The sequence below is a fragment of the Nipponia nippon genome, unplaced genomic scaffold (assembly GCF_047370975.1).
Source record: "Nipponia nippon isolate SJK-2023a ecotype South Korea unplaced genomic scaffold, ASM4737097v1 scaffold_4, whole genome shotgun sequence".
NCBI classification, from domain to species: domain Eukaryota; kingdom Metazoa; phylum Chordata; class Aves; order Pelecaniformes; family Threskiornithidae; genus Nipponia; species Nipponia nippon.
The window spans coordinates 100,451,567-100,463,775 of record NW_028262358.1 but is presented as its reverse complement, the minus strand read 5'-3'; the positions used below and the strand labels follow the sequence as shown (position 1 = coordinate 100,463,775).

Here is a 12,209-nt window from a genome sequence, read left to right as displayed (position 1 = left end):
GGTGTTGTGGGTGCTCAGCTGCTGGCCGGGGTCAACCCACCACACAGAGAAAGAGAGGAAGCAAACCGAGTTTATTAGTCCCTTCACACCTTTCTTTTTTTGGCAAGTATTTGAAACAGGGCCTGTTGGTGTTAGTGGTCCAGAGTTACAGGTAAGAGAGATTGCGGATCAGCTCTCCTTTAATTCAAACTAGATCTCATTCCTATAAAACGCTCCCAATTGCAGGCACCCTGGTGCCCTTCGGTTCAGGGGCACAATGAAGAGGTCACAGCAAGACTGACAATGCTGTGGGGACGGGTTTGGTTTAGCTCACATGATGACGATCACAAAACTTGCTGCTCTGCCACCTGCCCACCACAGGAGCCGCGCCGTCCCCCTCCTCCTCACGGTACAAGTACGCTTGTTGCAAAGATCACTGCTTACAAATGTTGTTTCTGTTTCTCACCAAACTGGCTTCAAGAAAATTCCAATGAAGTGTCAGGTCTTTCAGACCTTGAGGGACCGAAGTTTTCTGCTATAATGCTTAAATTGCACATTCTTGCTTCTATTCTCTTGTAAATCACAGGTTCTTGCACTGCTCAGCATTACAGTCAACAGCCGTCTCCTGATACCCCCTGCAGCAAGGGGAACTATTGCATTTCTGCCCCCTCATCTGCTCTCCTGGAGTAGAGAACATCCTTAGCAGCGTATTTCTGCATGCCTATGTGTCGCTGTTTATCCTTAAGAGGCAGATAGAGGGAAGGGCCTGGCTCTTGGGAAGGGATTGCAGGAATCCTTTCCTGCTGAAACCCAGCTCACACCATCCAGATAGCTGCTGGAATAACCTCAGCTGTCACCGCTCCTGCAACCAGCTTCCCATGTAGCAGGAAGTCTTTCTCAAATTTGCCGCAAAACCGTATCACCACACTGAATATAATCCACTTAAAAATATTAAACAAAATGACTGCCAACAAAAGATGAGGTAATTTTTCAAGAAACCTCAGTGCAGCTTCTCCGAGCTGCGTGACGGTTGTTTCACAGAGGTCAGGTTGCTTTTGCAGGACCAAAGTATTGTACGAGGCTCTTGAGACACCACTCCCAGAAAGGCAAACTGCTTGCAGAGCTCTGTGCACACACAAAAGGAGCCACATTGTGAAGATTTAGGCCATGATAAAAGCATAGCTAAAATAATGCAGAAATAAAGATGCTTGTACTCAAGGTAGTTTGAGTCTCAAGAGAAAACTGGGCCTCAGAGTATTGTTTATAGCATCGAGTCACAACAGGATCTTCTCGCTGAAAACTGAGCAGAAGGCATGAAGCAAATTACTGGGGTTGAACTGGGGCCAACACATAGCGATCATGGGAAGTGCCAAGACTGACGCATTACTAAGGTCTCTGGGCAAGGAATCAATCACGTTCCACCTCAGGTCCTTGGTGCTTCTTCCCCTCCCTTCGCTCAGGGGGCTGTTGGAAAGGTCGGTGTTTCCATGAACGCACTTCATAACTGCAGGACCAAAAATCCTGAATTCGTAGCCCAAGGGAGTTTCTCATGCTCTCTGGAAAAGGTCAGCCAGAGCTTGAGGCTTGGGCTAGGGCTTGCTTCTCCACCTCGGAGTGCATGCAGATACCACCCAGCCACCTCGAAGGTATATTCAAAACTAGTGGCAAAGCTTGCTCCTCCCTGCAGCAACTCTGGTTTACCCGTGAGAGCCTTCACCATGCCACACTACGGAGCACAGGCTGCAGCACATACCTTAACTCTTCATCTAGGGAACGTAAGCTGCTTAGATACCACAACCACGGACACCTCAACAAACAAGCAGCTGCTACGAGTTTGATTTTCTCATCCTTTCTGAAAACATGCATACAAGAACTCATGAGGGAAACTTCCAGCCACACCTTTTAGGCATCATGACAAAATTTGTCCTCGCTTACAGGACAGTAGCCACCTACTAGGCCAGAAGAGTGATTAAATGTCAACTGAAAGGGAAAAAGGACATGTCTTGATGCAGAACCAGGAAAGCACTCTAACTTTTTTAGGGGTCTTCCAAGCACAGCACCAGATGCTACCATGACAATGACAAGGACTTCTCTGTTGCAGGGGTGGCAGACCATCTGCGTTAGTCCTAAGAAGTTTCACCGTGAACACAGTGAGTCTGGATGAGATTAGCTGTGCTTGCCAGGTATGCAACTCCTCCTTTTTTGGATATGAAAACATGGGTTCAAGTCATGCAAGTGACCAACACGTACTGCAAATTTTATCTTTATTTCTTTATTACAGAAACTAAATTAGCATATGCCTACATCTTGATTAAAACAAATTCACCACCGCAGGAAAAAAGCGTTCTTTTTATTCTCTAAAGCACACCTGTGAACACAGAACAAAGTCTAATGTCAGTACATAAAAGCTTCTTCTTAGTGCACCTCTTCATTGCAGTTTCTCCATTAGTTCTTTTTAAAAAAAATCATTACACCTTAGGTATTTATATACGCTTGCATTAAGCTTTGCATAATCTACCCATAACGCAATTCACTTCTAGAAGTCAGTTAAGAAGCTAAATCAAAAAGGCCCCTTAAGTTTGCTTTATTTACAGTTGCAATGGCTAAATTTTAAATACTTTACAGTCACTCCCAGTACTGGCTCCCAATTCAAAGGATTAGTGCATTCCAGGATTTCTTTATCACTATTTTCTGGAGGGGATTAAGTTGTCCATACCTACAGCTATGTAGGTACTTCAGCTATCTACATAAAGTACCTTATAGGAAATAAACATGCTGACAAAAATATTTATAGTAATGAATGACAAATGAGAAAGTCAACCTTTAGGAAGAATGGACAGGCGTTTGGTTCTGTGCTGCAGTCACTGTGGGAACAGCAACGTGGGGGAAAGAGCAGTTAAGGAGCGCTGAAGTCCGGAGCAGGTCTCTCTTGGTTCCTTCGTAAAGAGAGCTGTATGTTCAGCTCTCATTTCCTCCTCTCTTTCACCACGTCTCCCCCGTTACTGCTTTTCTATTAAATCATCGGGCAAATTTCTGAACTGCGATAGTGTACAAGTTTACTTCAGAGGGGAAAAAATAACGATGCATCTGCGGACAGGCAGACTTGCGTTATCTGAATAAAGACAGATCTGTTCCTCTGAGTTTTATAGTTTATGAGTGGACCCAGGCCTTGTGGCAACTGAGAAACTGCTGTAAAGATTAACAAATGGGATGCACATGCATTTATCTGTTCTTACATACTTTTGAAACACAGATGGAAGGAAGAAGTACCTGTGATTCAGGTAGGTCCAGAAGTTGGTTTTGTTTTGTTTTGTTTTGTTTTCTTACACAATAAGGTAGATTACTTAGCACATTCCAGGTTAAAAAAAATTACAGTAAACATTCAGTAACTGGAATGCATATAATATACAAGTACCATTACATTTACAAAGCTGTTCAGGATGATTTTTCTTTCTAGAATAAGCATAAAAAAGCTACAAGCTAATTCACAATAACTTTAGATACAATGTTATTAAAATACATTGATGTTAATCATAAAAATATTTTACTATTTACATGTACATTGTATAAACCTCGACAATAAGAATATGCCCATTTTAGGATGCCTTAAATGAATATTTAGGCAGATTGGCCCATTTTATAGTGCAGTATCCCTGTTTTGGTCTTCACACCATGAAACTGTACCAGATTCACAGTATCTTTGCTAGTGCTTTGCTAAAAGGCTTAAACTTTCTATTATTTAAGAAACATTCATTACAAAGAGCCAGTTTTGTTTCCACTTTGTTTCTTATTAAATCCTACCCCCAATAGTTCAGGACACTCTGCCTGGCCTTGTGCGATTTGGTTGCATTTCCAAATAAGGCTATAATTCATTTCATCAGTTATCACGCTATCTTGCTTGTAGTCTGGATGCTGTGCGATAAATTCCCTCATCCATCGAGCAACTGTCATTAATTCTCCTGTGGGCAAGGGGAAGTCAAATTTCACAGTTTATACATCTAATTTAGCAGTATGACACCTAAAGTTCTATGCATTATATACACAATTAATGAATAGTCCGTGCTTTCATGAGAAACGCATTCCTATACGTATTTTGTTTAAATATGGCTAAACTGTAGGCATAATTAAGCTGACATATCGCTGATAGTCTAAAACCCACTCGTCTGGTGTGATCTTTAGACTTTCAGATGTTATAATGAGACAGTGCAGAGAGAAGCAGCTATTGGACCAGCTGTTACCAACAGATTGTATAGTAAGAGGTCTTAAATGACATTTAACAGAGAATCTGGCTGAGGTGAACCAATAGACACCTCTACAACAACTACATATATATAAAATAATTTTGTAGTTGATCCATCCACCTCAGCTGCTAGCTTTGCTGTCTACCTTGACTTACTATTCTTTCTCCCTCTGGCAGCTCCCCTAGCAAAAACCAGGCAGGTTCCCTATTATACCAGCTCCTGGTTTACACACACTGCCTCTGCTTCACTACGCAGGCCGTGGGGCAGCCAGCAGGTGCCTAAGGGTCCCCGACACTCCTACACAGGGTCATCAAATGGCACACACCTCTTGCAGGACACCTGCATCCCTGTAAGGCAGCAGCTGGAGACCAGCTGGACACCAGTGTTTAGGCTACTGAATCTTGCTCCTGAATGTAGCATATGCAAGCAAACCTTAACTAGTACAAGCGTAAGGCAACTCTGACAGGAAGACATTAAGGTAGGCTGATGGGATGCTCAAAGAGCCTCACAAAACTTCCATTATTAGCTACTGGAACCTCAGCTTCCTTGTAAGAGTGGAAAGAGTCAAGTGCTTCCACTACAGAAATCTTTGGGTTAAGAATATTATAAAAAGCAAGAAGAATCAAGTTAGGGAAAACAAGGAGGAACACACAAATAAAAAGTAAAAAGCATCCAAGACTCTTTAAAGATATCCTGTCAGTGGTTTTGAACAGAGGTACATCAACACAAATCAGAAAAATTGCGAAAAGTACAGGAAAGAAAAAGCAGAATAAAAAAGGTTATTAGAAATAAAAATGTCCCTCAAAAACCAGAAATCATGTTTTAAAGAAATAAGGCCAGAGTTGATGCTTCTGTATGAAAAGAGGGCAGGAAAAAAGTATCCAACAAGCATTATTTGTTGAAGGCACTAAAAACTCACAAGAAAACCTTCTCAAACCAACGAGAAGCAGGGGGCCTGCAAGAAAACTGGTGGGGCTGGGAAATGAGCGGAGCGGAGCATAAAGAGGGATGCATTTTTGGACTAGAAGCTGCTGCAGGCCGTCAGTGCAGGAGATGGGAGAGCAGTCCTGCTTACACCAGCACAGACACCTAGTGGTCAGGCAGCCCAGTCACTCCCCATCCTTTGTACTGGTGTAAATCTGCAGCACCTTCATCGTGAACACCGCGTGCAGCTCTCAGAGAACATAGCAGTATTGGGAAAAGGCACCACAGACTGACAAAAGGCGTGAGAAAACTTCCAAGCGAGAAGAGACAAGACAAAGGGAATCGCAAGTTCGGAAGCAACAATACACTTGAGAAGTTTGCAAAATTATGAATGTCGATGAGAAGTGAGTAGAGAAACATTATCCTACAATGCAGGAACTAGAAGGCATAGCATGAAGTGACTGGGAAGAGCATTTAAACATGCAAAACTACAGCAATTACATTTTTCAAAGACCATATAATAAAATCGTGGCATTTCTTACTGTATGACTTTACAAAGTCATACAGTAAGAAGGGGACCAAAAGTGTAACTGCTTCAAGAAGGGTAAGGGAACAATCATGGAAATCATGTTTGCGAATGGTTATCAAGCACCATGATTACTGCGCACCACCTTCGGCCAAGAAACCGCCTACACTGTGGACAGCCAGGAACCAGGAGAGCACGCCAGGACAAGGATCACTTGATGCGGCTATCGTAATACTGCTTTCATCAATATCTGGTGAATATATACCACCATCAAATTTTGCCTAGCAAATCTGTAGTCTCACTGAGTGGTGGCAGTCACGCACCAGCTAGACAGAGACCAGGAGGGCAAGACCCAGCTGTGCTGCAAGAGAAGATGCGAACGAAGCACAGATGAACTATGTCAGGGCAAGGTTAAAGCCACAGCAGCTAAGGTGCCAGTGTTTAACTCTCACGAGTGCTCTGTGTTCACCATTTGAGGAGAGAAATGTGAAAAATGGCCACTCTTTGTAGACATGTCTCATGCTGGACAGGCTGCCGTTCAGGAACATTTGCTTTAAGATTGAGAGTAAGCTGGAATAATCCAAACCTCACAATTGAGTAACATCATGGCACAGTAATACAATGCCTAATGCTTTTTATTCTGTGAATTCTGGTTCTTAAGAAGCATAATTTAAAAATAATTTCAGTTTATCAGAGTTAAGATATAAAGCTGAGACTCTATCTACCTCACTCTCACACCTTTTAGGTCTGTGTAAATACACGAGTTCACTTTTGCAATGCCTGCAACTTCGCACCAGGTAGCAAAATTGTTCTTTGGAAGGGGAACACCTGCTGCGGGGTGTCGAGCCCAGGCCAGTAGCTCTTGGGAAAAAACCTCTATAAGACTTAGGCATTCCTTGTTTTTTCAACAGCATTTTTCTGAAGGGAAAAAAACCAACAACAAACACTGGAATATTTTGAAAGCATTGCTATTTTGAGGGCTGATGTGCCTCAGACCTTTTTTTCCTGCCAGTTTCTCTTCTCTCCCTCAGTTAAGCCAAGCATCAAATCCCTGTCTATGTTACCTGAGGGACAGAAGCCTCCTACAAACAAGCATCCTTAGGAAAGAACATTTACAGTGAAAGCTGTAATTAATTAAAACCTGTTACCATTCTGAAGTACTGCTAAAATGAATTACTGCTAAACTGAAAGTCCTGATTTTCACCTCAGCTTTAAAAAGGTCTTTACCTAGAAGCTTCTACAGCAATTTTAAAGAATTAAAAAGGAATGCAACACTTCAGTCTAAAATTGGGGAGGAAAAAAAAAAAGATGTCTTTACTTATGAGACTAAAATTAACTGTCTAGCTAAATTTACAACAAGGCAGGCATACAAAGGATTTGCACATAGAAAGGTATAAAGCTGCTGCAGACAGTGCTACGCACCCAGTTCTGAATTAAAGTTTAGCCTGCATCTTTTACTCATTATACTGCTGCATTTTGAAAAGAAGCATAAAGAGTCATTATACTGCCTGTCTTCAAAAACACTGCAGCATTGGGAAGACAGGGGAAGAGCCTGGTTTGCTCTGCCTTGAAGGAGTTCTGCTACTTACAGAAGGGCTTTCTTGTCAGGGAGCTAAAGACTAGGTCCCATGCTCTAGCATACCAGAATTTAAGACTTATGAATGCTTTGGAGCAGCACGCTTTGGAATCACACCAGTAACACCAGGCTATCAGACCCAGCCTCACATACTCGCAACACTCAAGTGACAGGCAAAGAGGATTAGTATATATACAAAGCGGACAATACACTGGCAAAAGCAGCAGTAAGTGGTGCTGAAAAGAGAAATCTTGGATTGGAGATACATTGCCCTCTAAGCTGTAATCGTAACTGTACCAGTTACTCCTAATTTAAGTTCTAAAATGGATCACGAAACATTTCTAATCAGAATTAGACAGGACCAGATTTAAGCCAGAGAACACACTGCAGTCCTTTGCTCCTATGACTCAACACTTAACCAGACAGCCACAGCTGCCACCAGTTTTACCCAACCGAAAACTAGAGAACAGCCCAAGCAGAAAAACGCCAGGAAAATCAACGTCCAAAAGTGTCAAACATACCAGATGCTCTCTTTTTTATTAGCTTCAGGTAGTTTAGGATGGTGCACCTTGTGTCCACATCCACTTCCATGTTTTCAAGATAGGAATTCAAAATTGGGATCAACCCAGGAAAGACTCCTTCCTGTGTAAGAGAACAGAGTCAGCATAAAACACGCTCGGTCTGGTTTCTGGGAGGGCAGAATGGAGGGGAAAGTTGTGTGTTCCAGGTAGAAGAGGCTATGACCTTCCCATTGATAATTGTATCAATGCTCATTAAGGTGTACTCTTCTGCGTCAGTGCCTGTCCCGTTCTGTGCAGAGCCACATCCATCCACAACGGCGTTTCCACCTTCATGGATGACAAAGGGAAAGGAAGAAACGGTTAGAAGGCAAGAGATGCACTAAACATCCACAACAGCGTTAATCAGATTGCTTGTTGTGATACCTTTGCAAATATCTTTTCTGAAGTAAAACATTCCCTGCCGGACAGCATCTCTTTTCTGGGCCACCTTCATGTTTTCATCCACCTGGCAAAAGAAGTATTTCAGAGATTTGTGACATTTTAGAAAATTAGGATTCTCCCAAACCCTCACGTTTTGGTCTCATTAGTTGAAACATCTACTATGTTTCTTACTATTTCATCACACAAGGCCAAGCTGTGGAAATAAGGTTTATCTCATTCTTCAGGGATCCCAAGCATAACCACAAAGAGATGACGTTCTATGAAATTAGGTCTCCAGCAGAAAAGGTAACGGTATTATGTTAGAACATGCTACGCTAATCTTCTAAGTTTGGAAGAAAACACATCAACAGCTGTGATTAGCAGGTTGCATTCCATCTGGCAGACTTCTTGCACATTTAGATGCAATTTAAATGAGTACAGAAGAAGAAAATTGCCATTTCCCTAGCCATAGTTTGCTGCTTTTATTAATAAAATCATTGAAGTCTTTAGAACAGTTATTACTGTATTAAACAAACTTCCAGAAACAGAATTCCAGTAACTTTGTATGGGAATCGTATCTATTCCATACCCAAACATCTGTTAGACAGTTAGATAAACTTAGACCGCTAGTAAAGAAGTTCTAAATTGCAGGCTTCTCAAAAAGTCTACAAACTACAAAGCACTGCTCACGCACTCTGCAGATGACATAAGCATTGCTCTGTCTTTCTGGACGGAAGATTTTTGTCCAAGTTCTTTGGTCGCTACGTTCTCAGGGAATTAAAATCACACAGCTTTTGGACATTAGTTTTACTGTATTGTCTTCCAAAGAAGGGATATGCTTTGCTGAATTCTTTGTTTGACCTTTAATTAAGGGCAATGCAAAATCTTCACTTACTTCTTACCTTTCAAAGCTTTGTTTTCAAAAATCTGTTTTCGTTCATTTTATATTATGAAACCTATTTACACAACAGGCTATTTTGAAAGTTTGAAAGAACTCCAGTCGTAGCTGATGGGCGTACAACCGCACTCTATCAGACAGCAAAGATTAGTGTGAGATTAGCCCCATAAGCCCATATTATTTTACTTGAAAGAGGCAGGCTTACCAATGGTTGTGCAATTCTGTGTTGCATTACCTGCCAAATTGCTTGGCAACCTCAAGGAATTTTATGCCCCCTCAGTCCCCCAACTCTGTTCAGGTTTTTTTAACACCTGATCTCTTTTTCAGTCTTAACTGGTATTCATCAGCTAAAAATTTTGCACTTTTGAGACATTCCAAATAACAATGTAATTATGCACTGTAAGTGCTAAATTGCCGCATTATTTATGAATTCTGAACTCCTTGACATCAGGAAGAGAATTTCTCCTTTTAGAAATCATACCAACTGTATCATATGATTACTATTAATTTACAACTTGAGTATTTTTCTCCATTTTAATTAAAAACACTAAGAAAAGCCACAGGATACTAATGCTATGCTGTAACCCATGCCGGCAGTCTTTTCTAGCATACAGTCTGTCAAAAGCCTTCTGCACTACAAGACCTTTTTTAAAGTTACCTGTAACATTGCAGGACTATCCATTTAAAGACATTTTCTGGTCAGGTGCCCCAGAAAGAAGCACTGCAAGGACAGTTTCACCCAAAACAGTTCAACAATTGTGAGGACAAGATTAAGGAAAAAGCACATTTTCCATGGCTGGTCTGTCTAAAAACAAGTCACAGTTGCGACCACAATCAGCAGTATTTGTTTTTATTCAAATACTGTGTAACACTAAGCATGCTGAACTCCTCCTTTCCCTCTCCATCAGATACGAACAAAATAGAGAATAGGCAGAGAGAGGCAATGAGACCTAGGCACCAGCCATTTAAAATAAATACCTGAAGTTTTTATTTTGACCTCCACAGGTTATTTTCCCCACATGTAAAATGGTGGAAACATGCCCTTTCCCAGTCTGAAAACAGTCTTGTGACAATGGTATTTCTCGACACTTCTGCAGTAGTCAGACACTGTTAGGCACTACAGAAATTCCCACAGTGTTTGTCTATAAACTTAATTCCATGAGACAGCAGTAAAATATTTGTTTAATACTGTAGAGTTGAAATTGATTCAAGTACTGGTATAGATGAGAACTGACTGAAAGATATAAATGACTGTTCCATAAGCGCACAAATATTAGTTCCTAGCTTGCAGAGGATAAAAGTTGGGCTTGATGCAAATACGTTGCATTTAGCTCTTAACAGATCGGATCTTTCACACCTACCTTGGACAAAGGAATGAGAAAATCCAGTTTATATGACAGAATCACTCTGGTTAGCAATACGACGAACACAACATATGCAGAGTTTTCAAAGTCTGTTAACTGGACCTAGACATGAAAGGATTATATTACTTTAGTGGGAACACACTCATGGAAGTAGATAAATATCTGTGCGAGTTTAAAACAGTTTGACTCAAACATTCATGTTGGTACTTGTATTCGCACACGCTCTACTAGCAGAGATGGCGATGCACGAGCTGGAATCATCAGCAGTGACTTCAAATGCACGATGCATGCACGCACTTCAAATTCAACCCTTTAATCCAATGCCAAAACACACTTGCGTTTCAAAAGACTATCTAATAACCTGCACCTTCAGGCTCTCTGTGTAATTACAAATGTATAATAGCTTTTAAATTTCCACTTTAAAGGGATTAAATTCAGAGAGCTCAGAAACAGACAGCTATAAAATAAAAGCACTTGTGAAAAACAAAACAATGACCGTGGAATTGTTCAGCACCAGGAAAAGTACTGGAGAAATACAGTCCCTAGAAGCTAAATGGGGCTTTGTTTACTGTTGCTTTCATACAAGCCTAATTCCTTTCCCCATCACCCCAAATCCATTAGCATGCTTTGCTGTGCTGCAGTGGATTCTCCTGTCAGTTACATTCCCACAGTCCATGTCTGATTAAACACTGCTGTCCACTTCACTTGCGTCTACCAATTCAGAGGGGAGAAAACACAGCATAAGTAATAAGGGTTTGATACTGGATGGCAGCATGCCTGGTACTTTTCCACTTAAAAGGAAACGTGCTTTTGTGCATACTGACGCCTTCCTTACCTCCATAGGTCTGAATTCCACTCTCCATCCAATATCTGAATTTGGAGGAGGTGGCTTAAACCTCATTGTCTGCCAGTTTGTAGACTGAATATTCTGCAAAGCACATGAAATAATCTGTCACAATCAAGATATATGTCATTCTATAATACAATCAAGGAAAAATAAGCAGATAACTAGAGTCCTAATGTTTTCCCTGGAACAGCCCATCAAGTTACAGAAGCGCTTCCAAACTAAGTAGCATGACTTCCTAAAAACCACAGTATAACTACCCATCCTAGGAACAAACACATTATTACACTTTCTTATGCTATTTTGTTTGAGGATTACATATAAGATACTAGGGGGCTGAGATTTAGCTGACATATTTGTTTTTATGAGGGGCTGATGCATCCCAAACTAAAACCACCTACTATTACCATAGCTATTATTTCATAAAGCTGTGTAAGAGAGACATTTATATATAAATGTCAGGCAAAACAGTTTTTAGGAAGCCATAAAAATAGACAGTTCCCTATAACACTTATATACATAGCTATAGTTTGGGCTCTTCATATTTTATTGGGTTTAAAAACTATAAGCCACCACCTTCTCCCAAATAAAAGATAAAGCAAATAAATAAATGTACTTATAACTGCAAAGTCATATGCTAAAGAACTAGTTGAATTGAAAAATACAGGGAAAAAAATTCTCAGCTAATATAGCCATCCTCCAATTAAGCAGTACTATAAAGAATAAGCAATTTTATGTATATATTTATTAAATTCCTCTAAATCAGACACAACCTCAAAATGGTCGGATTCATTTGCATCATCTAGATGTATTTTCTCCTCAAACAAAGTCAATGGGTCTCGAATGAACAAGTGTGCAATATGCTGTGCCAAAAGGTGGTCAATACCTACAAAATGAAAATTCAAACAAACAATTC

At 40.8% G+C, this 12,209-nt stretch overlaps 1 protein-coding gene across 9 annotated transcripts in view; it reads right to left on the bottom strand.

Moving 5' to 3' along the window:
- Positions 1-2,226: 2,226 nt before the first annotated feature.
- Positions 2,227-12,209, bottom strand: part of GCLC (glutamate-cysteine ligase catalytic subunit) — a 37,132-nt gene continuing 27,149 nt past the window's right edge. For 6 of the 9 annotated variants that reach the window (XM_087777543.1, XM_087777545.1, XM_087777547.1 and 3 more), the window contains 7 exons: positions 12,067-12,179; positions 11,285-11,377; positions 10,447-10,551; positions 8,191-8,272; positions 7,991-8,094; positions 7,768-7,888; positions 2,227-3,938 (listed from right to left, as the gene is read on the bottom strand). In XM_087777543.1, coding sequence (XP_087633669.1) covers positions 3,733-3,938; positions 7,768-7,888; positions 7,991-8,094; positions 8,191-8,272; positions 10,447-10,551; positions 11,285-11,377; positions 12,067-12,179 — 824 coding nt within the window. In that variant the 3' untranslated portion in view covers positions 2,227-3,732. The remainder of the gene's footprint in view (positions 3,939-7,767; positions 7,889-7,990; positions 8,095-8,190; positions 8,273-10,446; positions 10,552-11,284; positions 11,378-12,066; positions 12,180-12,209) is intronic. The other 3 variants (XR_015709021.1, XM_087777544.1, XM_087777550.1) reach the window with 3 other exon arrangements.